At 43.2% G+C, this 25,447-nt stretch overlaps 1 protein-coding gene across 2 annotated transcripts in view; it reads left to right on the top strand.

Moving 5' to 3' along the window:
* NRP2 (neuropilin 2) overlaps positions 1 to 25,447 on the top strand; it is a 228,783-nt gene that overhangs the window by 20,304 nt on the left and 183,032 nt on the right. For both annotated transcript variants that reach the window (XM_084818435.1, XM_084818442.1), the window contains exon 2: positions 18,703 to 18,880. In XM_084818435.1, coding sequence (XP_084674561.1) covers positions 18,703 to 18,880 — 178 coding nt within the window. The remainder of the gene's footprint in view (positions 1 to 18,702; positions 18,881 to 25,447) is intronic.

Below are 25,447 nucleotides of genomic sequence, written 5' to 3' on the forward strand. Positions count from 1 at the left end.
TGCTGTTCTTAAAGGCACAAGGGAAACTCTTCAGTAAAGAGGCAGGGGACAAGCACGGATGCATCAATGCCAGTAGTAGCTCATGGTATTACTGACAAACAGTCCTGGCTCTTCTGGAAAAAAGCACAGCCCAGTGATTGCTCAGCCAACTCATTATTAGAAGTCGGTACACAGATAGAGCTTTCTTCAGTTATTACAAGACTGCCCTATCCACTCTTGAGTCCTATAACTGGGTCATTAAGGGCACAATCCTATGCTTGTTTAGACAGAGAAAAGGCCTACACCCCCCCCACATGCCCCAGTCAGCTATGTTTCTCTGTCTAAACATGCATAGGATTGTGCCTCAAGAGTGCAATCCTACGCAATTCTACTCAGAAGTAAGTGCAACAGAGTTCAATGAAGCTTACTCCCAGGTAAGTGTGTATAGGTTTGCAGACTTAGGCTTACTTGAAAGTAAGCTTACTTCTGAGTAGACTCATATAGGATTGTGCTGTAGGAGACTTTGGTACTCTAGCTGCAAGCAGGTGGTTACCCCCCAAATACTGAGTAAAAGAGATGCGAATGTGTGTCTGTGGATGCACATATATGCTCTTCACTTTCTGTGGCACATGTACTAAGCTGGTTTCCTTTGAGGATTGCACACGAGTAGGAAAGTATGCACACCTAGAATACTGTTGGCATGATTTAACTGTACTAGCAGAAAGAGCTAGGTAAACGCTGAAGAAACCAGGTTCACAGCTGTCTTCTCTGCATGTGTCTACCCTCATGGTGCTACGGTTCAGTGGACAGAGCTTCTGTGTTACCAGTCATTGTTTGTAGTTACGTGTCACAAGCCACGTACCTCTGCTGCCTCTTACACAGGGCTGATTTAGACTTTATTTTTTGTACTTGGGTATAGACATGTGCAGTAAGTCAGTTGTGAATGACATAAGTACATCTGGAAGTAAAAGTTATGGTGGATGCATTAGTACATCTCAAAGCTTTAGCCTCACATCCTCATTTTCTTTCACCCCTGTCATGTTTGGAAGTACAAAATGTGTGATGTGACAATGTTTTGTTGTGAACTTCTCTGCTCCCATAAGAGACAGCCAATGAAATCAAGAGGAGTCAGGGAAACTCTTAATATGGTGACATCCTGTCTCATATTTTGCATTACTAAATGTTACAGGATAGAAGGGAGAATACAGTATAGCCACTGCTTTAGACAGCAATCAAATATCAGCTGCAATGTGAAGTCCCAGCCTAAGTGACTACATTTCCTTGCTGCACGCATGCACTCAGCAGTCGTAAAGGATCAAGGCCCTGTTTCCGCAGAGATTGTCAGAAAATTTGAACAGTTAAATGCACCTGCCCCATCTACAATTGTGGTATTCCAAGTACGTGTATTTTGTATTTCCTTATCAATACCCAAGTACCAAATGTAAGGTGAATATTGGCCCGTGCTCATAGCTGTTTCAGCAGTTTCCAGAAGAATTCAGATACAGCAGAAATCATATTAAGCTAGTTCATGCAAGACAGCTACACTTGCATACATTGTATTGTTTTGTATAATTCATTTCAAACACAGAATTTCAGCTTCCTTTACTGGAGAATTTGAGTTTCATTTGCACATGCGTGTGCACGTGTACATATATGTGGTACACACACACACGTATATACTAAGAGCCAGGGTGGTGTAGTGGTTAGAGTGTTGGATTGGGACAAGGGAGGCCTATGTTCAAGTCCCCACTCAGCCATAAAGCCCACTGGGTGACTTTGGGCCAGTCACTGACTCTCAGCCTAACCGACCTCACAGGGTTGTAGGATAAAATGCAGAAGAGAAAGATCATGTATGTCGCTTTCAGCTCATTGGAGGAAAAGGCGGATATAAATGTAATGAACAAATATATATAGCATGGTATCAATATGTTGTTGTCTGTATTGAACTGGAGTTTATCCAGGATATAACCTCAGTTTATCTTGTGCTTGCAAACCCTGACTAGGGACAACTCTAAAACATATGGCAAAATCATATGTCAGAGGCTGAACAAAGATGGGAAATTTCTTAGTAGAATTCACATTTTTCTGGCATAAAAATATATTGGGATCAACATTGCTGATCATATTGTTGACATTACTTGTCCAGATGTTGTGGTTCTGGACAGGAAGAATGAGCACACTTTGATGTGACAGTACTCCTTGATGAGAAATTCCAGACATTGTGTGGACACAGAACATGAGAAAGAACCAGTTCCTTGTTATGAGTTAATACAGGAACTAGAGGAAGTGCTACTTATTACTTTTTTAGTCTAGGCTCCATAATGAGTGGAAAGTGCCCTATACCAGCTTCCCCAACCTGGTGCCCTCCAGATGTGTTGGACTACAACCATGCTGGCTGGAGATGATAGGACGTTAGAGTCCAACACATCTGGAGGCTTCCCTATACCATTTCTGCTGAATTCCCAATCTACATTCTTTACTGGAGCTTTCAGTGTAGTACTGATGTGCACACCTGTGTCTCGGGGAGCATGCAAAAGTCTTATGGGAATGGTTATATGTATCTTCTTTTTGGAGCAACGTTGTGTTGTCCTGACTGCTTCAGAGGTTTTGCTGAGCATCCCAAGTCAAACGTGTAACAGCCTGAATGGAGCGTTGTCATGTGCCACTCCGTATCAGCATGTAACACCTCTGCCCAGGGCTCTGCCCTGGCTGCTTGTATGCTACCAGGCCATGCTTAAGGTTCTTGTACTAGTCTATTAAACCCTGAACAACTTGGGATCAGGATACTTGAGGATATGCATTCTCCCTTAGCATCCTTTCTGTTCATGGAGGTCCTCTGAAGAGGTATTCCTGGTGGTGCCACATGGGTCAGAGATCTGCTTGGAAACTACCAGGAGTAGGGCCTTTAGGGTGGCGGTTCCTAACTTATGGAATGCCTTTTCAGCTGAAATGAAGTGTGCACCTACATTACTCTGTTTTCGGTGTTTACTGAAGACTTTTCTTTTTAGGCAAGCATTTCCTGAGTGGTGAGTAAATGCCAGCCACTGTTTTATTGATCAATTTTTTTTTTTACTATAACTTTTTGTATTTCATACTTTAATTTATTGTACACTGCTCCAATATTGCTCAATGTGGAACAGTTTATAAATTGTATAATAAATAAAATAATAATAAATGCAGACTAAGTTGCACTCACAATGCAGTCCCATGTGACTCAGAGGTCAGTCCCACGCTGTTCAGTGGGACTTACTCCCTAGTAAGTTTTTTAAGATTGCAGACCCAAGATCCTGGCTGTCACAGGTAATACATAGCCCAAATACAGGCCCAAAATGGCACTAAGAAGCTTATTTCCATACAGGAGGAAAAATCCATCATCATCAAAATGTAATTTGATGAAACCTTTAAAAAGATGAATTGCAGGTGAACACAATATAGAGAACAATGTATTTTCCATCTCTTGGCCATCCTAGCAAGTGGATAGGGGGACATTTCTCTCTCTCTCTCTCTCTCTCTCTCTCTCATAATACTAGAACCCAATGGGGTCATCCCATGAAGCTGATTGGTGGAAGATTCAAGACCGATAAAAGGAAGTACTTCTTCACACAGCACATAGTGCGTGGAATCCACTTCCACAAGATGTAGGGATGGCCCCACTGAAGAGGGGAATGGACAAATTCATGGAGGATAAGGGCAGGGCTGGTCCTACAATTATGTGGGATGAGGCGGGCGCATCAGGTGGTGTGGAATGGGAAGAGTGGTGAATTGTGCCACTCTCCCCACTCAAAGGGCCTGCTGCTCCCTCCCTCTGTTGTGCTACTGCCTCTGGTACCCACCCACCTCCCTGTTCTCTGGGCGGCCTCTTGGCCGGCCACATAAACCTTTTTCCCCAGCCGCAGGGGACTCTTGGGAGAGTCAGCTGAAATATCATCAGCTTGGCCAGGATGTCCCATGATAGTTCTGTGCCTGCCTGCCTTCTGCAGTGCCTGCCCACCTGTATGCTCACCTGCTGGCCTACTGGCTGGCCACTTCTGTTTTCCCCAGCTGTGGGGGCATCCTGACAGAGTTGGCCGAAATATCATGATTGGTCCTGGGCACTCCTGCAGCCTCTAGTAATATTTTGGCCAGCTCTGCCAGGAGGCCCCTGTGACCAGTGAGTAGGGAGAGAGGAAGGGAGGAGGAGGAGCCATCACTGCTGCCATCTTCCAGAAGAAGTGCTGCGGTGGCACCACCGCCAGGGGCAGCACTGCCTCCTTGCTTGATGCAGCAGGATGTCTGGGGCCAGGCCTGGATAAGGCTAGCAGTGGCCACTGGTCCTGTGGCTATATGCTACCTTCAGTGTCAGAGGTGGTATGCCTATGTGCACCAGGTGCTGGGGAACATGGACAGGAGGGTACTCTTGCACTCATGTCCTGCTTGTGGGTTTCCTATAGGCAGCTGGTTGGCCACTATGTGAACAGAATGCTGGCCTAGATAGACCCTTGGTCTGATCCAACATGGTTGTAATGTTCATATAGAGAACCTAGCAAAATGATGCCACCATTATACTTATCCAGACTGGAGTAGAAGCAACTATGGAAGTTGTTGCTGGTTTTATTGTTGGCTCTTATTGTTGTTTTTATTGTTTTTATGTTTTTATCACTTTTAATATTTTAACTGTTTTATGTATTTTATTGCTGTAAGCCTCCTTGGGAGGGCTTCTGCCCTGAAAGGCAGCCAAGAAATGTTTTAAATAAAAAATAAATAAAATGGCAGTAGCAGCATCCACACTGCTACGTCCAGTGCGAGCTGGCATGTGAAGGCTGTCTAAGAGCTGACAGTATACAAGGCACCAGAGCTGCTGTGTATTAGGTAGCACCAATGATTGATGTTGCTATGAATTATAATTCCAGAACTATCAGCAATGGCCCCAGAATTGCATTTGCAGTAATGCTTGGACAATAATGGGCATAAATATAAATTAACACTATTAAATCTCATGTTCTATTGGAATTACATTTGTTTATGATATAAGATGACAGATAATGATGTTAGTGTAGGTGACATTCTGGGTAATTCAGGATGTAAAATCTCATCAGTTACATTTGTGAAAAAGCAAAATGTGAGTATTAAATGATAAATTGTGGGTTGTCCCTCTAGCCTTCTGTAAACAGCTTTTTTCTATTGACTTCCAAAGTGGCTTGGCTTAAGGGGCAAGCTATACATTATACACAAACATGTGTATAGTGTGTAGCAAAATGCCAAAAGCTTTTAATTTTTTAAAAGTGAAAATAGCTTTGGAAGGAGGAGATTTAGAGTGAAGAAGCAGTGGGATGCTTAACCATTTCCTTGCCGCTTATTTTTTCACTCCAGCATCCCTGACCCAGGAGGTTCAAAATGCTCGATTGTTATTACAAAAACAACTCGCTGTGGCTGGAGCCTCACCATGGAGCGATTTGCCTGGAGACCAAATATGACTGGCAGGGAAAGGGTCAAACATCCCATCATTCTATATTCCACCCCTCCAAATTGCTTTTCATTAAACAAACCAACAAATGACCATTGAGACCTCTTGGTTATGTAAGTTTGCATGGAACTCACACATACTGTAGTTGGCTCTAAGTTGATCTTGCTTTGTAAATGTAGGAGATGTATCTCTATTCTCCCTTTACCCTGTGAAGATTCTGCTTCAGGAGTCTCTGTAGCAAAACTTCCAAGTCCTTGGAATGCCTCAGGGATGGGCAACATGTGGTCTTCCAGATGTTGTTGGACTGCAACTCCCATCAGCCCTAACCAGCTTAGCCAGTGGTAAAAGATGATGGGAATTGCAGTCGAGCAACATCTGGAAGGCTACACCTTCCTCATCCCTGGAAAACATAAACAGTCACACTTGGTTGAACAGCAAGAAATTCCAAGTGTATTAATGTGTCAGCCTATGACGCTTGCTGTTAGACATAGCCATACAGATGTAGGGCTAAAGATAAAATGAACTTCCTTCACTATATTGGAGGGAAATTCTCTCCTTCTAGGATCAAAACTGTTCCTCAGATTCTGAAGGAGGAGAGATTTCCCTTGCTGCTATTATTTATTAACCATATTTGTGCTCCACCCTCCAACCATGAAACTTGTGGAGGGAGCATACGTAAGGTTATTCTATAAAATGGAATATTCAGGGTGGCCACTTATTCATGAAAAAAAGAAATATGCATCAACAAAAAGGAGAACAGAAGAGGAAATATCTGCATTACATGTTCATATGCTAATTTATATGTATGTATACAATGTTTTTAAATAATTACTATAATTTACATAGGAAAACAATACATCTCACCAAGACGTCTGTGAGCAGGTGACCTGTGTGCCCGCTCTGTCTGGTGTCCAAGTGCAAATTCCTGATGGGCAACTTCAAGGCCCCTTCTTTCCCTTGTCATGGTGCTTTCTCTTTAAAGTGGACTTAGACAGGACAGCCCTTCAAATAGAGGACTGTCCACTGATAGCATTTCAAATGAAGGACTGTCCTCTGTAAATAGGATAGACACATGGCCACCCTAGGGATACCGGATGTGTGAAATCCATAACTTTGTGCCTTAAAGACAACACTGTGAATCCAGAATCCCCCCTCCCCCCTCCCCAAAAGGATCTGAAATCTGAACATTTATTTTCCAGATTGGGCAAATTGTGCTGCTTAGAATCTTGTGTGTCAGACACATATTGGATTACACATTCTGGCAGATATCTGTTAAAATGTGTGTGAGAGACAGGACAGGAGGTACTAGAACTGCTGAGAGTAAGTGTAATCTGGTGGTTAGAGCGTCAGACTACGATTGGAGAAACCCAGGTTCAAATCTCCACTCAGCCATGAAGCTCGCTGGGTGATCTTGGGCCAGTCACTATATCCCAGCAGAGCCCATGGCGCATATAGTTCTGTGAATAAAAGGGGGTGGATGGGGGAGAAACTATGTGTATCGCCCTGACCTCCTTGGAGAAAGGTTGAGATACAAATACAAAACATAAAAACTTTCAAAAGCTGTTGAAGTAAACGAGTCTTTGCAAGACTAATGTCTAAAATATGTCAGAAAATTTGGCTGTTTTTTTTTAAAGACTGATCTCCTTTTTATCTTTCTTTGAGAAAGGAAGATTTAAGCTGGTTCCTGCTCATGAAAGTTCACAGAGAAAAATAAAGCCATATGCTGAGACTTCAGGAGTTCATTACTCAACTGCTGTCCTGTGCTATAAAGTGGATATATTATACCCCTTCCCACTTTGCCTTAGGAAGTGGTCAAATGGCCACATTCTTGGGCTGATGGATTGGCTCCTCTCCTTCACTTAAACCCAGACATGGCATTTATGAGGTTGTCTCATGACAGGCTAAAGTAGCTTTGAATAAAACAGAATTTTACTTCATATCATAGGGAAATGGGGGGAAACCTTAAAACCAGCTTAGCTGTGTCCCTAGCATGAAATTTAGTTAAAAATCTGTCTGGGTGAACACTGAAGGATTTATTGGCAATGCGGGGTTGATTTTGAGCTTCTAAGAGGCTAATGGAAAGTTGTGTTCCTGTATGTGCTTACTTGCATTGTGATTCTGTTGCAAAACGCCTGTGGCATTGTACAAGTGTAGCATATTTGGGAATATTTCTGTATCTCATTTTCTTCCTTCATTGTTATCAAATTGTTTTAGGAGTCTTTTATAACCTACCCCACAGCACAAATTAAACCAGCCCGATACTTCTCTTAAAAATGACCTTTGCCATCAGGCTGAAGCTGTCTTTTCTCTGCCTTATTAGTGACTCCTGTCTTGGATGTCATTCTTTGATAAATTACTTTCATAAGCGCTGTTGTTTAAATCACAGGGTGTCAAATTTACATTATTCGATCCCTGTTCGTGCCTCTAGGCTACAGCTCTCTGCTGGGATTTTGTCTTGTGATCTTTAGAATATTTTTGCCTCTGAGACTTCTAAGTGACTACTCGCAAACCTAGATCATCTGTTCCCAAATCTTGTCATAGTGTGAGCTTCCTTAGAACAAGGGAAATGTTTGATGTAGTGTGGAATAAGACAACGTCCCGCAACCTGGCACTCTCCAAATGTGTTGGACTACAACATCCATCATGCCCTAACCAGCTAGGGAAAGCTGGAATAAGGGGATGTAGCGAAATCACCCTGAGACTTCCTACCCCTGTGAACAAATCTAAGATGAGCTTGTTGAAACCAACATCTCTAAAAAATGACTTTCAGAGGGGTAGCTGTGTTTGTCTGTTAATTTAATGAATTTGTTTAGTACACATACAGTATATCCTGCTTTCTTCCATTGTGAAACTCAAGGCAATATACACAGGGGTTCCCAGCAATATACACAGGGGTTCCCACAGAGCCTCGTGTGGCGCAGAGTGGTAGGCAGCAGTATTGCAACTGAAACTCTCCCCACAACCTGAGTTCGATCCCAGTGGAAGCCGGGTCCCAGGTAGCTGGCTCAGGTCGACTCAGCCTTCCATGGGTGCTATGGCACTAAGCACCCTAAGCAAATGGGTGCTTAGTGCTATGCAGAACAGTGCTTAGAACCTTGCAGGTCTGAGATTTTAAGCTATTGATCCATGGAGCCTTTAAGCACACTTCTGTGCAGGCGTGCTTCCAGGGCTTTGCTAGGGAAGTCTATGATTTGCAGAAGGGAGGCCTGATCAGGGTGGTACCGATTACTTGCCAGGCGTATGGTCTGCCTAGAGAGTTGAGAATGCTCAGCGCTTTTTGCAAGAGGTGCTCAGCCTTCACTGGCTGAATCTTTAGTGAGCTATAAATGTACACACGTGCTGGTGTGGAAAGCTGCCTTTGGGAAATCTTCTGTACTGAATTGTGATGAGCAGAAAATCTTCTTTTTGCATGGAAGGCAGGCAGAAGCCAAGTGTGGACCCAAATGTGTGTGGCATTTAGAAAAGAGTAAATAAGATATTCAGCTTAAGGAGATGGAGCTGTAGCAGCTCAGAAATTCAACTTTCTATACTCGTTCTTCCTTTCCAGTTGGACTCGGAGCTCTTAGTTGGAGCATCTCCAGCATCCTGTCTTCTGCAGCATAATTTCTAGAAGCAGAAATTTCATTTTGGAAGGATTTTATGTGCCAGTAACTCTTCACTGCATACATGCTTTTATTTTTCCGTTTGGGTTGGATGATACATACATTTTGTGGGAGTGGGCAGAGCAGCACCTGGGATTTGCAGCTCCAGCATCACACCTGGGCCCCTCTGCTGTTAAACAGATGCTCCCGATTTAGCTGCAAGGAGCTTTAAATCCCACTAGGTCCTTTCTTCATACAATCTATCCTCTTCCAAAATAATAATAGAGCATTAATCTGGCAACTTTATGTCTCCAGTTACTAGGAGCCCTTTAAATTTATTTATTTATTTATTTATTTATTAAATTTATTAATCGCCCATCTGACTGGTCACCCAGCCACTCTGGGCGATGTACAACCCACCATAAACAATTTAAAACAATAAAATTTTACCAAATTTTTTTTTTTTTTAAATACCCTAACCCACCCCAAATGCCTGCCTGAACAACCATGTTTTTAATGCACGACGGAAGCTCATTAAAGTAATGCTGTGAGGCTCAAGAGAAAATTCTGTCTGAATTTTTTGTAGGTTTGTATGTAGAAACATTTGTTTTGTTTGTATGAGTAATATTTTCAGTGTAAGTTTTTTTTTGGTGTGTGACATTCCTGTTTAATGTAGAAACACATTAAGATTGTACTAGCTGGTAGAAAAAGAAAACATCTCCTGTTAGAAGTGATGCTAATACAAATGGCATCTCTGGACCAGCCTAAAATCCTGCATTTAAAACAGGGCTTTCTGCGTCCATTTTAAATGCAGGATCACAACAACTCCCTTTTTCATGTGCTTCCTTTCCCCCCATCCCCTTCCCCCTCCTTCTCCTGTATCTGAGTCTTCCATTATCTTTCACTGATCTCGCTCCTCTTCTTGCTGCTTTCCCTCTTTTCACGGAGGAAACTGAAGCGGAACACAAGGGGGTAATTTGATAGTTCATTATCTGCGATCTATTTAAAAATGGAACAAAGGGCATTTAGTGCAGGAGATGCCTTGAATGATCACTGCGTCATGTAAAGAGCCCGCAAACTTCCGTGAAGGAGCAATCTCAATCGCAGGATAAAAGCTCAGTGTGAAGAAAGCCAGTGCATCTTTGTTTGTGGAGAAGGTTCTCTATTGGTGTTTGCTTTTTTATTGTTATAAATGCTTAATGTTATAACAATAGTTTTATAACTTTGGGGGTTGATATGCCTGGAGGAAAAGAAAACCACTTCTTTTAGAATCACAACTATCTTTGCTATTCATTAAAAAACATATTGATGTATTATGATGCATGATTATTTCATATGTAAGCATTTTGATCTAGTTATGCCTTTCAGATACCAAGGCTTGTTGGAGATTATGCATATTAAGTGGAGAATGTACAAAACTGTTGTTGAGATATGCTCATTCCCCAAGGCTTGTAGGAGATTATGTGTATTGACCAGAGAATTTACAAAAGTAAAGCTGAGATATGCACATTCCCCATGGCCTGTTGGAGAGTATGCATACTGACTGGGAAATATGGAGAGTATGTATACTGACTGGGAAATATGCACAACTCCACCTTCATGGACAGATGATATGCACACTATTCATGAGGTGTCGTGAATGTGCACAGTGGCCAGTTGTGTAGCTTAAAATTGGGTAATGCTGGTTGCCATTCTCTCCCGCTCCCTACAATAAGGTTGTAATGGGTGAATTTAGAGTGATTTAGTGCCTCCAAAAGCCTTGCTTGTATTATAAGGCAGTGATTGTCAGCTTCTGACTCTTTATTTTATGTCTCTTAAACTGTCCTTAGCTATGTACCTCTGGTTTAACACTAAACCCTATATGTTGACATTGTGTGTGCTATTTTTCTGTGTCATTACGTGAATGGTTTTATACTTTATATAATGTATTTTAATGGGTTTTTAATTCTTGTGAACTGCCCAGAGAGCTTCAGCTATGGGGCAGTATAGAAATATAATAAATGAAATGAAGCGCTATGTTATTGTAGACATGGGGTGGCCATTGAGAATGGGTTCCCCTTCTTCAGTTTTCTCTCTCTTTGTAGATTGTCCTTTCACATATCCCATGCATTGACAGCCAGAACGTCATGTGTTCTCTCCTTCACAAGATTGACTACTGTCAGTGGGGAGGGCACAATATGACAATGTCATGTGACCAGCGAGTGAGACTGCATGTTACAGAAAGAGGAGAAATGCTTTTCTTGGAGGCCATTTTTGGTGGCCACTCCACATCTGCTGAAATGTGTAGTTTGAGCCTCTCCTAAGTTCTGTGTACATGATCATTCCATTTATGGTGGTTGCTGTTTCTTATTAAGGGCAGGGTGCGGTGAACTGCCAATAAAGCCCATTCTCTCTCCTTTTCCCAGGGAAGAGCAAATCACTTACTCTGTTCAGCACTAGTTATAGGGTCCTTTCCTCTCATCTTGACCTCCTTTAGTGTTGGCAGTGGCTGGCCAGCGCTCAGCTGGCTGGTGCTTGTGAGCCTCAGTTTTCCCTTTCTATGTAATGGATTCCTGCTGTGGAGCAGACCCCTTGGTTCCACCTGTGCTTAACTCCCCACTAGCCTCAATGGGCACAAGCCACCAGTGGGGAACTGGTTTTTCAGCTTATTTGCCTTGAGTAGAACCTGGAATTTTGCATGTATCCACAAACCTCCTCGGTGTGAGTTAAGGCTAGAGGCAAGATCTGGGTAACTGCTGGATTTTATATATTAAAAAAATGTGTCTCTCTTTGTCCCAGCAGCTCTCAATCTAAACTAAAATTTGCATAGCACTGATGGATTAGGACATGCGTAGGCAACCCAGTGCCAGTCCAGATGCTTTGGACTACATCCCCCATAACCCTCAACCATTCAGAGGAAACATTCAGAGGGCACCAGGTTGCCTACTTCTGGATTAGGAGAACCTAATCCAATGAAGCCTTCTACTTCTTCCTACATTCCATCTGTGCTGACTATGACCGATGATGATGATGATGATTTACCTTTCTGTACCGTCCCATAGCTGAAGCTCTCCTTACTTTTTTTAGCATGAAGCCGGCTCTCTTCCCACCCCCAATGCTTTGCTGAACATCTAGTTTGATGCAGGGTTCTGGAGAACTTGAAAGATTGCTCACTGTTTTGTGACGTTTTTGTTCTTAATAACTAGATTATGACTGGATTTTGGATTTTTATTCTTTAGGGCCAACGCAGCTATCTTTACTTTTAAAAATGTGGGTTGAATGGCGGTATGTAAAATTGCACGTGCTTAGGCCCATATAAAGGCCTAAATAAACAGTACATTTCTAGAAGCACACCACAAAAAGGTTTAAGTGTACACCTAAATGTGTAAAGTGTGAATGCAACCATCATGTGTTTGTAAATGTGACTATCACACACATATATGCTTCTCAAGGAGCCAGGATTTACTGCAGCTACTTGGAAAACCTGAGTTTGCCTTGTGTAATGTGTGAATAACCTTACATGTGTGAATGACCAGCGTGGTGTAGTGGCTAGAGTGTTGGACTGGGAGCCCAGCGATCTGGGTTCTAGTCCCCACTCAGCCATGGAAGCTCACTGGGTGACTTTGGGCCAGTCACAGACTCTCAGCCCAACCTACCTCACAGGGTTGTTGTGAAAATGGAGAGGAGGAGGATCATGTAAGCCGCCTTGGGTTCCTTGCAACAGGAAAAAAAGGCGGGATATAAATGCAATAAATAAATAAATAAAGTGTTTAGGCTGAAAAACGTCTATATATGGATCATGTATTCTTCTAGTACAGTATTAAGTGAAGTAACAGGAGCTAAGAATTAAGTGGTTTGAAGTTTCAGGTAGATATATGAGAGGTAGGCAGATAGGGAAATGTGGAACTGAAAATGCACTCAGTTACTTCTCATTCTTACTCTTCTTTTTTTTCATAGTCTAAGCGTACATGGGAATCCTGTATGCTGTGTGAGAGGGAATAATGAAGTCTAGGAGGTGTGAATATGTTTTCTTTACTTGAAGTCTTCCAAGCAAAATATAACATGTCACTTGAATGCTTTTGTTGGAAGAGTTTATGCTTGTGCAAATGGCAAGTGATTGTTTTTATGGGGAGGGTGCAAAAGTGTGTACAGAAGGGAATCGTAAATGGCGTGTATATATCTACATCTGTCAAGTTAACTGAAAGATGGGTGTATAGTTTGCCTACATAAAATCTATACTGGCATACAGGCATGTATGTGTGTGTTGCTTACAAGTGAGGGAAAGAGATTTTAGAAAGAACTGTAGGGTTTGCAGAAATGTTTTTGTGTTGAGAAAGTTCTCTCCATGGAACAAAACCAGATGTTTTTCTAAGTCCTTACGTCTTAAATACTTTCTTGTGATTTCTCCAGAATTCTTTTTTCCATAAGGGGAGTTACATAGAGTCTTTTGGATGCCATGTGAAGAGGAGAAAGTATTTCAACAATCTGTGAATTTTAGAACAAAGCAAAATGCATGCACACGCGCGTGTGCACACGCACACAACAAGACAGACTTTATTTGTGAAAGGCAAAAACAGTATTTTCTGGAATAGGAAGTGATGACTCTCTTGTGAGATGGACAGAGGGAGCCAAGTGCGAGGGGGTTTCCTGTTGCCATTGTTCCCCTTCGCTGCTTCTGTGCAAAGCAAGGAGTCTTTCTTTTGGGAAGGAGAGAGATTCTTCTTCCAGCCTCGTGGGGGGGGGGGGGAGCAAAGCAGTGTGTAAAGTTAAAGTAGCTTTTCAGGACCTTCCTGCTTGCCTTCCTGGGGGTGTTGGCTTCTGGCTGTGCTATTCTCATTGGTCTCACTATGGCATGCGGGATGTGGACTCCAGGGTTGCAGGTTTTCTGCCTGAGTTAGCAGGGGAGCATACAAATTGGAAAATTACACCCTTTGCAGCTTGGGAGCCAGCTGTGTTATTACACCTGGCAGGCCAGGTCCTTATTGGGTGAAGTCGGCACATGGTTCATGAGCCGCCTTGCTCGCCTGTGCCAGTTGAGGTGTCTTGGCCTCTGCCTTCTCATTCTCGCGATATAAGCCCATACTGCTTTCAGGCACTCGTACTAAAGGCACCCCTCTGGTATTCAGTGGATACATGGTGTGCCTAGAGAAAATGTAATTTGGTTTGCTTGCAACTGTGGAAGAGGGGTGGGTGAGGGGGGGAGAGCTTGGGTGTTCAGCAGTGGGATGATTTGTGAGGAGCTAAATACAGGATTGTGCACACCCATTAAAGGCAATGGCCTGATTTTGTTACGTGATTTAGTGCAGCTTAGTTTACCTCATCTGAGTTCCAGCTAGACATGGAGACTGGGTGACTTTAAAAGGCCCAGCCGCAAGAACGTGGAGAGGTTTGCGGCCAGGAAGCTGAGTTCTTTCTTTGCCTCCCTGCATTTGGGCCCTCTGTGGCAGGCCCTGCCTGAGGCAGAAATGTGGGAGGCTGTAATTCTGTCAGGTTGGGAGTGGGGAAACGGCACCTATAGGGAAGAATGCCCCTGTCCTTCTATTGAGAGGTCGCCGCTGAGAAGTAATATATAATTCACAAGGCCATGCTGCTTCACGCAGATGGTGATATTCAAGCATGACTGACATTAGAGGAGCAAAATCTCTGAAGCCTTTATTTTCTTCACCCTTTCTCCTTCCTCTCTTCGCTGTGGTCGGTTGAAGCTTTCAGCGTTAAAAATTTCCCAAGCCTGGAAACTTCAGGCACTCTGTAATTTTACAGTGCTCCTTCAAGTCTCTAATTTCAGCCTTTTGCTTATAAGTCTATCCAGCCCAGGAAGTATTTCCCATACATACTTCACCCTCATTTTATCTGAAGGACCATGAGGTCATTCAATGCATTTGGGTAATCAGAGGTTTGGATAAGCACGGAGTATTATTTTTGCATGGTTACACTGGATGTGGGGAACATAGAATTAGGCTTCTCCCCGCCCCCCCCCCACCCCGTGTTCCTTGTTTTAAAGGGTATTCCTTATTCTACAACGTTACCTCTTTGTAGAACTAAAATTGAGACAAAAGAAAAAGAGGGTGTGTGTGTCTGTGTGTGGTGACGGCAGGGCGAGGGGATGATTCATAAGCTTATGGCAGAGGCAGACAACTGGTAGCCCAGACGCTCTGTTGCCATCTGCCTCAAGGTGGCCCCCCAAAGACCCCTTTTGATGCACATCTGCTGGTTCTCCTTGCATGTCTGAGATAGATACAAATTGCCTTTTTAACCCCCCCCCCCCCCCCGGACTTCCCCTACCAGTGTGAACAGCAAAAAAAGGCTTTGGCAGAGTTCTCCCCACTTGCCCCTATGCCTTGATTCACATAATTGAATTAGCAGCTGAGGTGTACAATAACAGAAGAACTTGTTCAAAACTTTTGTTTCTGTTCCGATGGAGGAGGAGATGGCTAAAGGGTCTGCCCCAGTTTCTGTCTGGTGTTCATTGTGTGGCCCTTTGAATCCTAGGCCCAGAGTCCTACTTATTATGATAGGTTAGGAAAGGGGGTAGATGACCAGACCCCTTACAGGCAGAACAGGTAGGAGAAGCCGAGGCTGCTGTGAGTGCTTCCCGACAGAGGGCTCCTACCTAGTACTATTGGTCTGCAGGCCTTGTGCAGCTATTCCAACTTTTCCTCCTTAACAGCTTTTTTTTCTGGTAAGAAAAAAAGACGGAAATGGTGGGAAAACACAAGAGGGTTACAACTGGAAGCCATCATCATTTGGATCCCCAATAAAATTCCATGAATGAGGCAGAGCAATTGAAGAATAAAAGCAACTTCTGGAAATGCCCCATGTTTCCAATGGTGTGTGTGTGTATGTGTGCGTGCGTGCGTGCATGCGTGCGGGGGGAGGGTACACAACAGATCTCAGGGTTCAAACCTGACAACCCTGCTAATTTGATTACTCTTATGTTTTCTCAGATATAAATCCCACAGATGTCAGTGGGGTTTACTTCCAAGTATGCTTAGGACTGCGGTGTTAGATACACTGCACAAGAGAAACTCATAGGGCATTTCTACACCAGCCTAAAATCCTGCATTTAAAACGGGGTTTTCTGCTTCCTGCTTCCGTTTTAAATGCAGGATCACTACTGACTCCCTTTACATGCACTTCCTTCCCCTGCCCCCTGTATCTGAGTCTTCCATTATCTTTCATTGATCTCTCTCCTCTTCTTGCCGCTTTAACTCTTTTCACAGAAGGAACTCAAGTGGGACACAACAGGGTAATTTGATAACTCATTATCTGCGATTCATTTAAAAACAGAACAAAGGGCATTTAGTGCAGGAGGGTCATGGCAGGGTCAGGGCATCATGTAAAGAGCCCACAAATTTCCGTGAAGAAGCAATCTCAGTCACAAGATAAAAGCTTCGTGTGATGAAGCCCATAGAATTGCACTTGTGCCAAGTGTTTGCTTTATTCTTTACCTTCCTGTCTCCAGGTTTGGTAATACAGAAAATAATGTCTCTCAGCCAAGGATCTGATTGCAAGAGAGAACATCACTTAACTCTTTTGTGTCTGCATTCAGAAAGGGCCATTTCCCCTCTTCTGTTACCCTTCAACACTTAGGGCTGTTGCCATTTGAGATAGCTGGATCAAGGACAGCCTGCAAAGCCATCCCTATTAGGTTGCTGCAGGGCATGATGATCTGCTGGTGGCAGTGGTGCTGCTGTGCAGTTCTGTTACTTTTGATGGCCCAGTGAAAATAAAAGCTCTGTGCCATTTAGACAGATGTTGTGTTGGAAAAGGGAACGTTGCTGGGATTCTTTAGTATGTTATCAATTGTGTGTATGATGCAGATTTCCCCCCTTAGCCAATAATGAAATAATAAATCAGATTTGTGGCATTTGTAAGATGAAATGTTTTCTTGAAGATGAAATCACCCTCCTGGGGCTGTTGTTATATAACCAAGGGCTGAAAGTGCTTTCTTCGCTCAAGATGTAATTGTTACCAGGCTATTTGTGGGCTAGTACCACAAAAACCACCACCGTTGATTATTGCAGTCTTTAATTCCAACTGCTTAGCTTCGCTTGAAATGTTGGAGGAGACAGAGAGGAGATGAAGGCAAAGCCAAGAGGGAGAACTATTTGGAAAGGAGGTGGAGAGGGGCGTGGAAGCACAGTATTGTGGTTGGAAATGAAACAAGGGATGCGGAGATGTGATCTGGAAGCCATTCCTAGTTGTGCCAGAAGCTTCATGTGTGGGCTTATGTGGGACACATAGATCTTCTCACACAGACCAAACCCTGATGTTGGACAGCAGAGATATTTGTCTGGGATGCCAGCTTGTAAAGAGCCACTATATGGCTTAGTAATTGCTTGGGTTACTTCTGAACAGTCTCTTCAGGGTTTCATGAGAAACATGTAGGTAAGCCACTTGTTTCAGACCACACATGATTGTTCTTCAGGAGGAACACGTGCATTTCTAGTTCTATATAATGCTGCGACTAGATTTATAAAACATTTAATAGACTGGTAGATTTGATAGCCGTGCCAAAATCCAGTGTGGTCAGAGTGTTGGACTAGGACTGGGGAGATACTGGTTCAAATCCACCCCTAGCCAGGAAGCTGATGGGGTGACCTCAGACCAGTCACCACCTCTTAGCCTAACTTACCTCATGGGTTGTTGTGAGGATAAAATGTAGAGGTGTGTATGCCATCCTGAGCTTCTTGGAGGAAGGGTGGAATAAATAATAAATGAAATTCTCTTGCTTTAAAAAAGGATGACTTTATTCTGTGTTGGTAATATTGTTATAATTGTTCTGAGGTTTTCAAAAACGTATTAACATGCCATCTTGGTGCTTTTCCACAGTTTAACCCTGAATATATGCAAAAGCACAGGTATTTGTGCCTTGCTGTATCTTGCCAGCTTTCTTCAGAAACCCTTCCTCCCTTCACCCCGTCTGAAATTATGCTCTTGAAAGACAGATCATTTGGACTGTTTTTCGCTAGGCAGCCACAGGGAGGTTCTGTTCTTCAACAAAATGGCAGTCAAGCATGGAAGCATGCTTTGCAAGCTTTGCTCAATCATATATAGTCACATGACTCAGGGAAGGAAGTGGGTGGGCACTGGGGTTGGGGGAGGGCAATGCAGGACCAGAAACACCCTGGGGGCTAATTTTGCCTAGGACGCCAAACATATCATGTTCAGTCCAATTTCTCTACTTGAGCATTCCTGATTTGGAAAGCAGGGATTCTCGTTCCTACTTTGCAAGGGTGGTATTGCTATGTTTGGATCTAATAATGTCTGTGAGGTGCTGCTAGGGCTACTATGGAAGAAAGCCATAGCAGTGCTTATAAAAGAGCTAACAGGAGGGAGGAAATAACAGGCATGTCTATTTATTTCAAATAATCTGATGTCTGTGTTGGCTGTTTGAAAATAAAACAACTGAAATTGCGTAGGTGGGCCCATTTATAGCTGTTCTTTTTCTGGTCTGTCTAAGATGTGGAATGTGTCCATGCGTGGGGAGGATTATTGTGTATAGTAACCGTCTTCACTCAAAGTGTCCAGAGATTTGCTTTGTACTTGGAGACTTACATGGCTGTAAAACCAAAATGTCTGTAAAACATTAAAAAATGCAACCCCCAAACCCAGGCATCAACCGGTACAAACCCAGAGGAATACACTGTAATGTGTTTGAAGTGCCTAACCAGTGTCAGCTGCTTTTATATTAGGCTTTGTTTGTTTGTTTGTTTGTAGCTCAATCGTGTGGGGGCCGCTTGAATTCCAAAGATGCTGGCTACATCACTTCACCTGGCTACCCACAGGACTACCCCTCCCATCAGAACTGTGAGTGGATCATTTATGCCCCGGAACCCAATCAGAAGATTATCCTCAACTTCAACCCTCATTTTGAAATTGAGAAACATGACTGCAAGTAAGAGCTTGTTTTTCCTCCCTAACAGCCCCCCCCCCCCCCCCGCAGCTCTGGTTCAAAAACTCTGTTTGCTCCTCCTGGTTCTTGGTCTTGTGCTGTCTTTAATCTTACAGCGTGATGAGTATAGTATATCTATAAGAACCAATGCTGAGAACGGAGGGAGTGTGGGTGAGCGGGAGGTTGGAACTTTGAAACTGAAGTTGATGATGCCATTCTGAAAAGTTGCATAAAATATATCACATTTCGAGCAAAGTTAATAAACACCAATGTCCAGTAAGCCCTTATTATATTTTACCCATTTTTCATACACATACAGTCCATCCGTTAATTCCAGTGGTGAACTGAAATCTAGGATAGCCTTAACTATTTTGCCACAGGGTGTAGATTAAAGGAGGCTGGGAATGCGTATGGAACTGCCTGTTGGCTTCCAGAAGTTCTGTGCCCATTGATCCTTAATCTCACCACTTGTGCACTGAAGGCCGTATTGCCCATGTAGGCAGACCTTACCAACATTTTCAATTTCTTCATGGCTGGGAAAAGTGGCCATTGTTCATCAGATGTGGGAAGGGAAAAGCCACCTTCTTCTGAACTACAGGAAAACAAAGCAATGTATGGGATGCCATCCTAGTGAGAGCCCCGTTTGGTTGGGAACCATATACCGCATCATACTTCTACACTGTGATCCAAAGTAAGAAGTATTCAGATGTAAGCCTGAACTTAAAATAACATTCTTAGAGTCATACTATTTTGTTCATACCGGTGAACATAGGAAGCTTCCTTACACTAGGGCTGACAGGTATAAGGGAGGGACCGTAGTTCTGCAGTAGAGCACTTGCTTTACAAGCAGAAGGCCCCAGGTTCAGTCTCTGGCATCTCCATTTAAGAGGTGGATCAGGTAGCAGATGATGGGAGCAACCTCTGACAGAGACCTTGAAGAACTGCTGCCAGTCAGAGTAGAGCATTGTTGGCTCGATGGAAAAATAGTCTGACCTGGAATAAGGCAGCTCCTTGTGTTCCTATTTATTGGAGGCAATAATGCCTCTCAGCACCAGTTGTTGGGGAATCTGAGTGGGAGGAAGCTTTTGTGCTCATGTCCTGCTTGTGGGCTCCTCATTGGGGCATCTGGTTGGCCTCTGTGGAACAGAATGTTGGACTAGGTAGGCCTTTGGTCTGATCCAGAAAGGCTCTTCTTTTGTTCTTATTTGCCCATCTGGCCCATTGTGTATGTTGTAGTATGGTCTAGTCTGACTGACTGCAGCTCTGAATTGTCTCAGGCAGGGGTCTTTCCCTTCTCCTGCTACCTGATCCTTTTTACTGAAGATGCCACTGGGGGTTGAATCTGGGACCTTCTGCGTGAAAAGAAGGTGCTCTACCACCAAGCTACAGCCCCCCCCCCCCGCCCCACAACAGTGCCTCTTGATTTAAATTGAGACATACCCATTTTGGCAATTGCAAAGCATGATGGTAGATTACTGGGATCCTCATGATGGAGAGCACCAGGATTGCTGCTTAGATATTGCAACTGTGGCTGTGAACAAGTCCTGGCATTAATGCATTTAATAGCATTGTCCTTAATTAACTCTCATGACTCCAGCATAGCAGTTCCCATTGGTGTGGGGTAGTGATTAATTACTGAACTGGATACTGATGTGACCACGAGTAGGGGGAAAAGACCACTGCTGCTACTACTCTTGATAGTATACTTGAATCCCAGTGAGGAACAGAAGATCTCTATCAGAGTACTATATGATTGTTTAACTCTCAATTGCATTAATCAGATTCTGGTAGGTTGATCAGATACAAAGGAGCGCAGGACTTTTTTTTTTTTCTTTTTTCAGTAGGTGGAGCTTGTCATGCAGGGGTGAGAAAAGCTGCACTTCCCAAAATTTCCTCTAACAAACTATTAGTAGAAGAGGTTCGTCCTACTCTACAGCTTGTCATCCTAGATTCAGGGGCTGTACTATGCATTCCCATAAGAACAGAATATGTTTGCTTTGTTTCTTTCGTAAATCAGGCAGATTTTACTGCATTTGGTGGACTGCAAGACGAGGGAGCTGAATGTCCAAGAAAAACAATTAGCAGCTAGTAAGGAATAATTAACAGCTTCAGTGAGCACCATTAAAAGCATGAATTAATGAGGTGGTCTCTTGGGTCTTATAGCCCTGTTTGAATGTCTGTGGCCTAGAGGCTGTCTAAAATGTATAGCTTTTCCTGAGTGGCTAGAACTGGGCCTGATGGTGCAATATTTCCATGTGGTTTTAAATCCCATTTATTTCAGAGGGATGGCATGCAGGAGCCGATGGGCTGGGTAACTGGCTGCACAGATGATAGTTATGGCAACTACTCTCAGTCTTTCCAGTATGATTATGGAACTATGGATGGGGGAGAAATTTGCTCAGTTCGTATTTTTTGTTTGGTTTGCATTTTAATACTAACATTCCTAATGTGCATTTCCTGAACCAATATGTGAACCAAAATTCAGTTATGGTTTGGTATTCACACTTCTGTGAATTTTGCCATACAGTTTTCCAGTCAAAAATATGCACAGAAATGCCTATATTAGGAGAAAGTGCACACAAATGGTAAAAAATAACACACAAAAATGCATTATATTAGGGGAAATTGGTTGCAAAAATATGTATAAACAGGCAAAATTGCATGTGAAAATGTGCACAAATATTCATGCATGCTTAATTTTTCCCCACAAACTGATGTGGAAATAGGATGGAACAAATTTAGGATTAAAAAATGAGAAACGGAGAGAAACTGAAATTGACAGGTTCATCCATCCCCATGGAACATTGTAGTATTCAACCAATGTTCTCTGAGAGGATTGCAAACAGTTAAAAGACTAAAATGCCAACCAGTTAGAAATAAAATGCAATACAAATATTTAAAATAATACATAACATGTATTTTATTTTAAAATAATACCATGCAATACAGCACAGGAATCAATAAAACAGCCATAAACATCTAGAACTACGTAGATACATAAAAGTACTTTTTTGGATGAAACCGATTACATGAAACCTTTCTAATCTGAGTTTAGGCCTAGTTTTGGGCTACAAACAGTCTTCGTAGTTTTGGTTGGTTACGTATGTCAAGAATAGGGTGAGTGCATCCCTGTTGGTTCTCCTGGACCTCTCGGCAGCTTTTGATACCATCAGCTATGCTTCTTGAGCATTTGGCTTTTATGGGATTTTGGGGCACCATTTTTCAGTGGTTGGTGCTGGGGGCTGTTGCTCCCTTACACTTTTTAACAGCTTAATGAAGCCTCTGCGGGAGTTTAACCAGAGTTTGGGGATTGGGTTTCATCACTATACTGATGAAACTTAATCTCCCTATCTCTGTCTCTAACTCTCTTTTTCAACTAGTAGGCTGTGGAAGTCCTAAATTGTTGTCTGGATGCAGTGATTAGTTGGATGTAGGCTAACAAGTTGAAGCTCAATCTAGACAAGATAGAAGTTCTTTTGTTCAGTGGGCAAGTTAAACTGGGTCTGAGGGTACAGCCTGTTTTGGATAGGGCTGCACTCCCTTCTGGAGGATTAGATGGCTTCTGTAGCCACGAGTGCCTTTGCCCACCTTTGGCTGGTGCACCAGCTGCATCCCTTCCTGGAGAAGGCTGATCAGGCCACAGTAATCCATGCCTTAATCATGTTCTCTTTAGATTGCAGCAATGCACTATACATGGGGCTGCCCTTGAAGAGTGTTTGGAAACTGTACTGATGCAAAACGTGACAGCCAGATTGCTTTCGGGTGTGCACTTTGTATAAGACTGTTAAACCAGTCTTATACCAACTGCACTGGCTTCCAGTTTGTTTCTGGACCCATTTCAAGGTGCTGGTTCTAATCTATAGTTTGGGGCCAGGATATCTGAAAGATTGTCTCCTCCCATATGAACCTGCCTGTAGTTTACAGGCTTCTTCAGAGGTGCTGTTGTTTTTCCCACCACAAAGAGAGGCTAGGTTGGTAGAACACAGGACAAAGCCTTTTCTGTGGCAACAATATGATTGTGGAATTTCCTCCATAACGAGGTCAGATTGGCTCCATCTTTGCTTAGTTTTAGGCTGGCTGCTAAAAGTTTTAGGTTCCATTTTGCTTTTGATGGGTTTTGAAATGGGGTTAATCCCTCTCTCTGATATGTTTTAAAGATGGGTTTGGTCTGTTCTTAATTTTGTTTTGATATGTTATTGTTTTTAAATTTGTACATCACCTTGGGGGTGCCCTTCTGGGCAGAAAGGCAATTCATAAACATTTTAATTAATTAATAAAATAAATAAAATCTAGCTCTGATGATCTGTAGTGTCCTGACCTCTGTTGTAAACCTGCTAAGAATCATCAAAGGCAGTGCAAGTGAACACAGCAGGGGATGAAGCTCCATGGCAAAACATGGGCTCAGTTTCATTGTTTGTGCTGCCCATAGTCTAGAACCCAAACCATGATTTTTGGCTCCCTTTGCCCTTCTGTCTGCTCAGTACTTCCATTTCAATAGGGCAAAGGCTTCTGGAGGCAGAGCAACAGCTGTAACCATGATGTGTCAATTCACACATCACACCAAGATGTTGTGTGTGCAAAACCCATTTCAAAACATAGGCTCTGGTTGCGATTTACTGGCTAATCACAAACCACGGTTTGTCAAGTCCGACAGCACACCAAACAATAATTAAGGTTTGGTGTGAGAGGCTTTAAGATCTGACATGAAGCTTTCCCTATTTCTGGGAGTCCAACACTGTTGCAGGTAACAGTAGTTCATTGGTCTACTTTTCATGGACTCCTCTAAAGTAAAAGAAGCTGCATTCGCTTATTCAGGATGATCACCTCAGCCTGGGATAGGCAACTTCATGCCCTTCAGAAGTTCGGGCTACAATTCCCATAATCTCTGACCATGGGCCATGCTGCCTTGGGATTATGGGAGGTGTAGTCCAGTACATCTGGAAGACACTAGGTAGCCTACCCATGTCTGCTGAATGCATTCAGGACGTTTCATCTGTGGATGTGTGAGCAGCATTTTAGCCTTTGTGAGGCAGCCTTAAAAGAAAAATAAATTTAAAACAACATGCAAAAAGAGCCAGAGTTCATTAAATGATGGGACAGTGCTGTGTGGAAGATGTTGGCCTTGAGATCATGATGATTGGGCAGACCTTTCAGGAGAGGACAGGTGTGATAACTGTAGCAAGTGAAGCTTATTACGGCAGGTCTGCATAATCCATCTGTAGTTAATATGGTCAGCTTGCACTTGTGGCATTTAAACTTTGTTAAATGTGATATGTTTACATTTTAAAGGATAAGGCTGCTTATTCCACTTACATGGGAGTAAGTCACACTGGGATTTGTCTACTCAGAAGTAGGCTTGCACAGTCAAAATCTGACCTTGAAATGTGCACGAGCCACATATGCAAAGTGGTTGAAAAACATACTTGTGCTTAATGCTGTTCTGTACTGTAAAAACGTAAAGGTGTCCCCAACCAGTCGTGTCCGACTCTAGGGTGCGGTGCTCATCCCCGTTTCTAAGCCGAAGAGCCAACGCTGTCCGAAGACGCTTCCGTGGTCATGTGGCCGGCATGACTGAACACCAAGGTGCACGGAACGCTGCTACCTTTCCCGCCGAGGCGGTACCTATTTATCTACTTGCAATTTCTTGCTTTCGAACTGCTTGGTTGGCAGAAGCTGGGACTGAAGACAGGAGCTCACTCCATCACGCAGCACTCGGGTCTCGAACTGCTGACCTGCCGACCTTCCAGTCTGCAGTTCAGCGTCTTAACCACTAAGCCACCGCAGCCCTCTATTGTAAGGTACATACATAATCGGCCTTCCAGCATTTCGGGGCTTTAAAATTGTTGCCTTTAATTTGCATAATGTAACATAGAAATCTTCCTCTTGTAATATAGTTTTCACTGTTGCTGAGCTTAAAATACTTCATATTTTTAGCAGAAGCAAAAAGCCCCCTTTCTGATGATTTTGTGGGCACTTTTTGTGAAATGTTTGCTTATTAGTTCATCTTGCCCTCACCCTCCAGTGCCCTCGTGCCTCAGTGACATTTATTAATTGATTATTTATTAAGATTGATACCTTGACTTTTCATTGAGTGAATTGATTATAATAACACACATGCACGCACGCACGCACAGCCCCAAACTCATATAAGCTAGCAATCTGTAGTCCCTGGCCAGAGAGTGCTTCCTCTCCCTCCAGCAGTCCCAGAGCAACTAAAAGTTGGAGATGAATGTTCTTTCTGGGAAGATCAGGTAAGCAAGCTCCTTGCAGCTCCTCCTGCTTTGGCTGATGGATGAGGCCAGACCTTGTCTTGATGTTCCTTGGAGGCAGGGGGTGCGGCCTCTCAGTGGCCCTAGGTCCCCTGCCCGATAGGAGAGGGCAGAGTGCACTTCCTTTCTGCTCTGTAGTTCTAGGACAACATCATAACATAGCCAGATGTGATTGGCTTGGTAGCGCTGTGATGTAAGCTCATTCTCTGTATGATTCCTGGCTGGGCAGGATCACCCACTGGACTGATTCAGGAAAAAGGAATTAATAATGCCACTGATGTAGCAGCAGCTGAATGATGCT

Source organism: Heloderma suspectum, chromosome 1 (genome assembly GCF_057233095.1).
Source record: "Heloderma suspectum isolate Gila_16-S chromosome 1, 16-S_ref, whole genome shotgun sequence".
In the NCBI taxonomy this organism is placed as follows: domain Eukaryota; kingdom Metazoa; phylum Chordata; class Lepidosauria; order Squamata; family Helodermatidae; genus Heloderma; species Heloderma suspectum.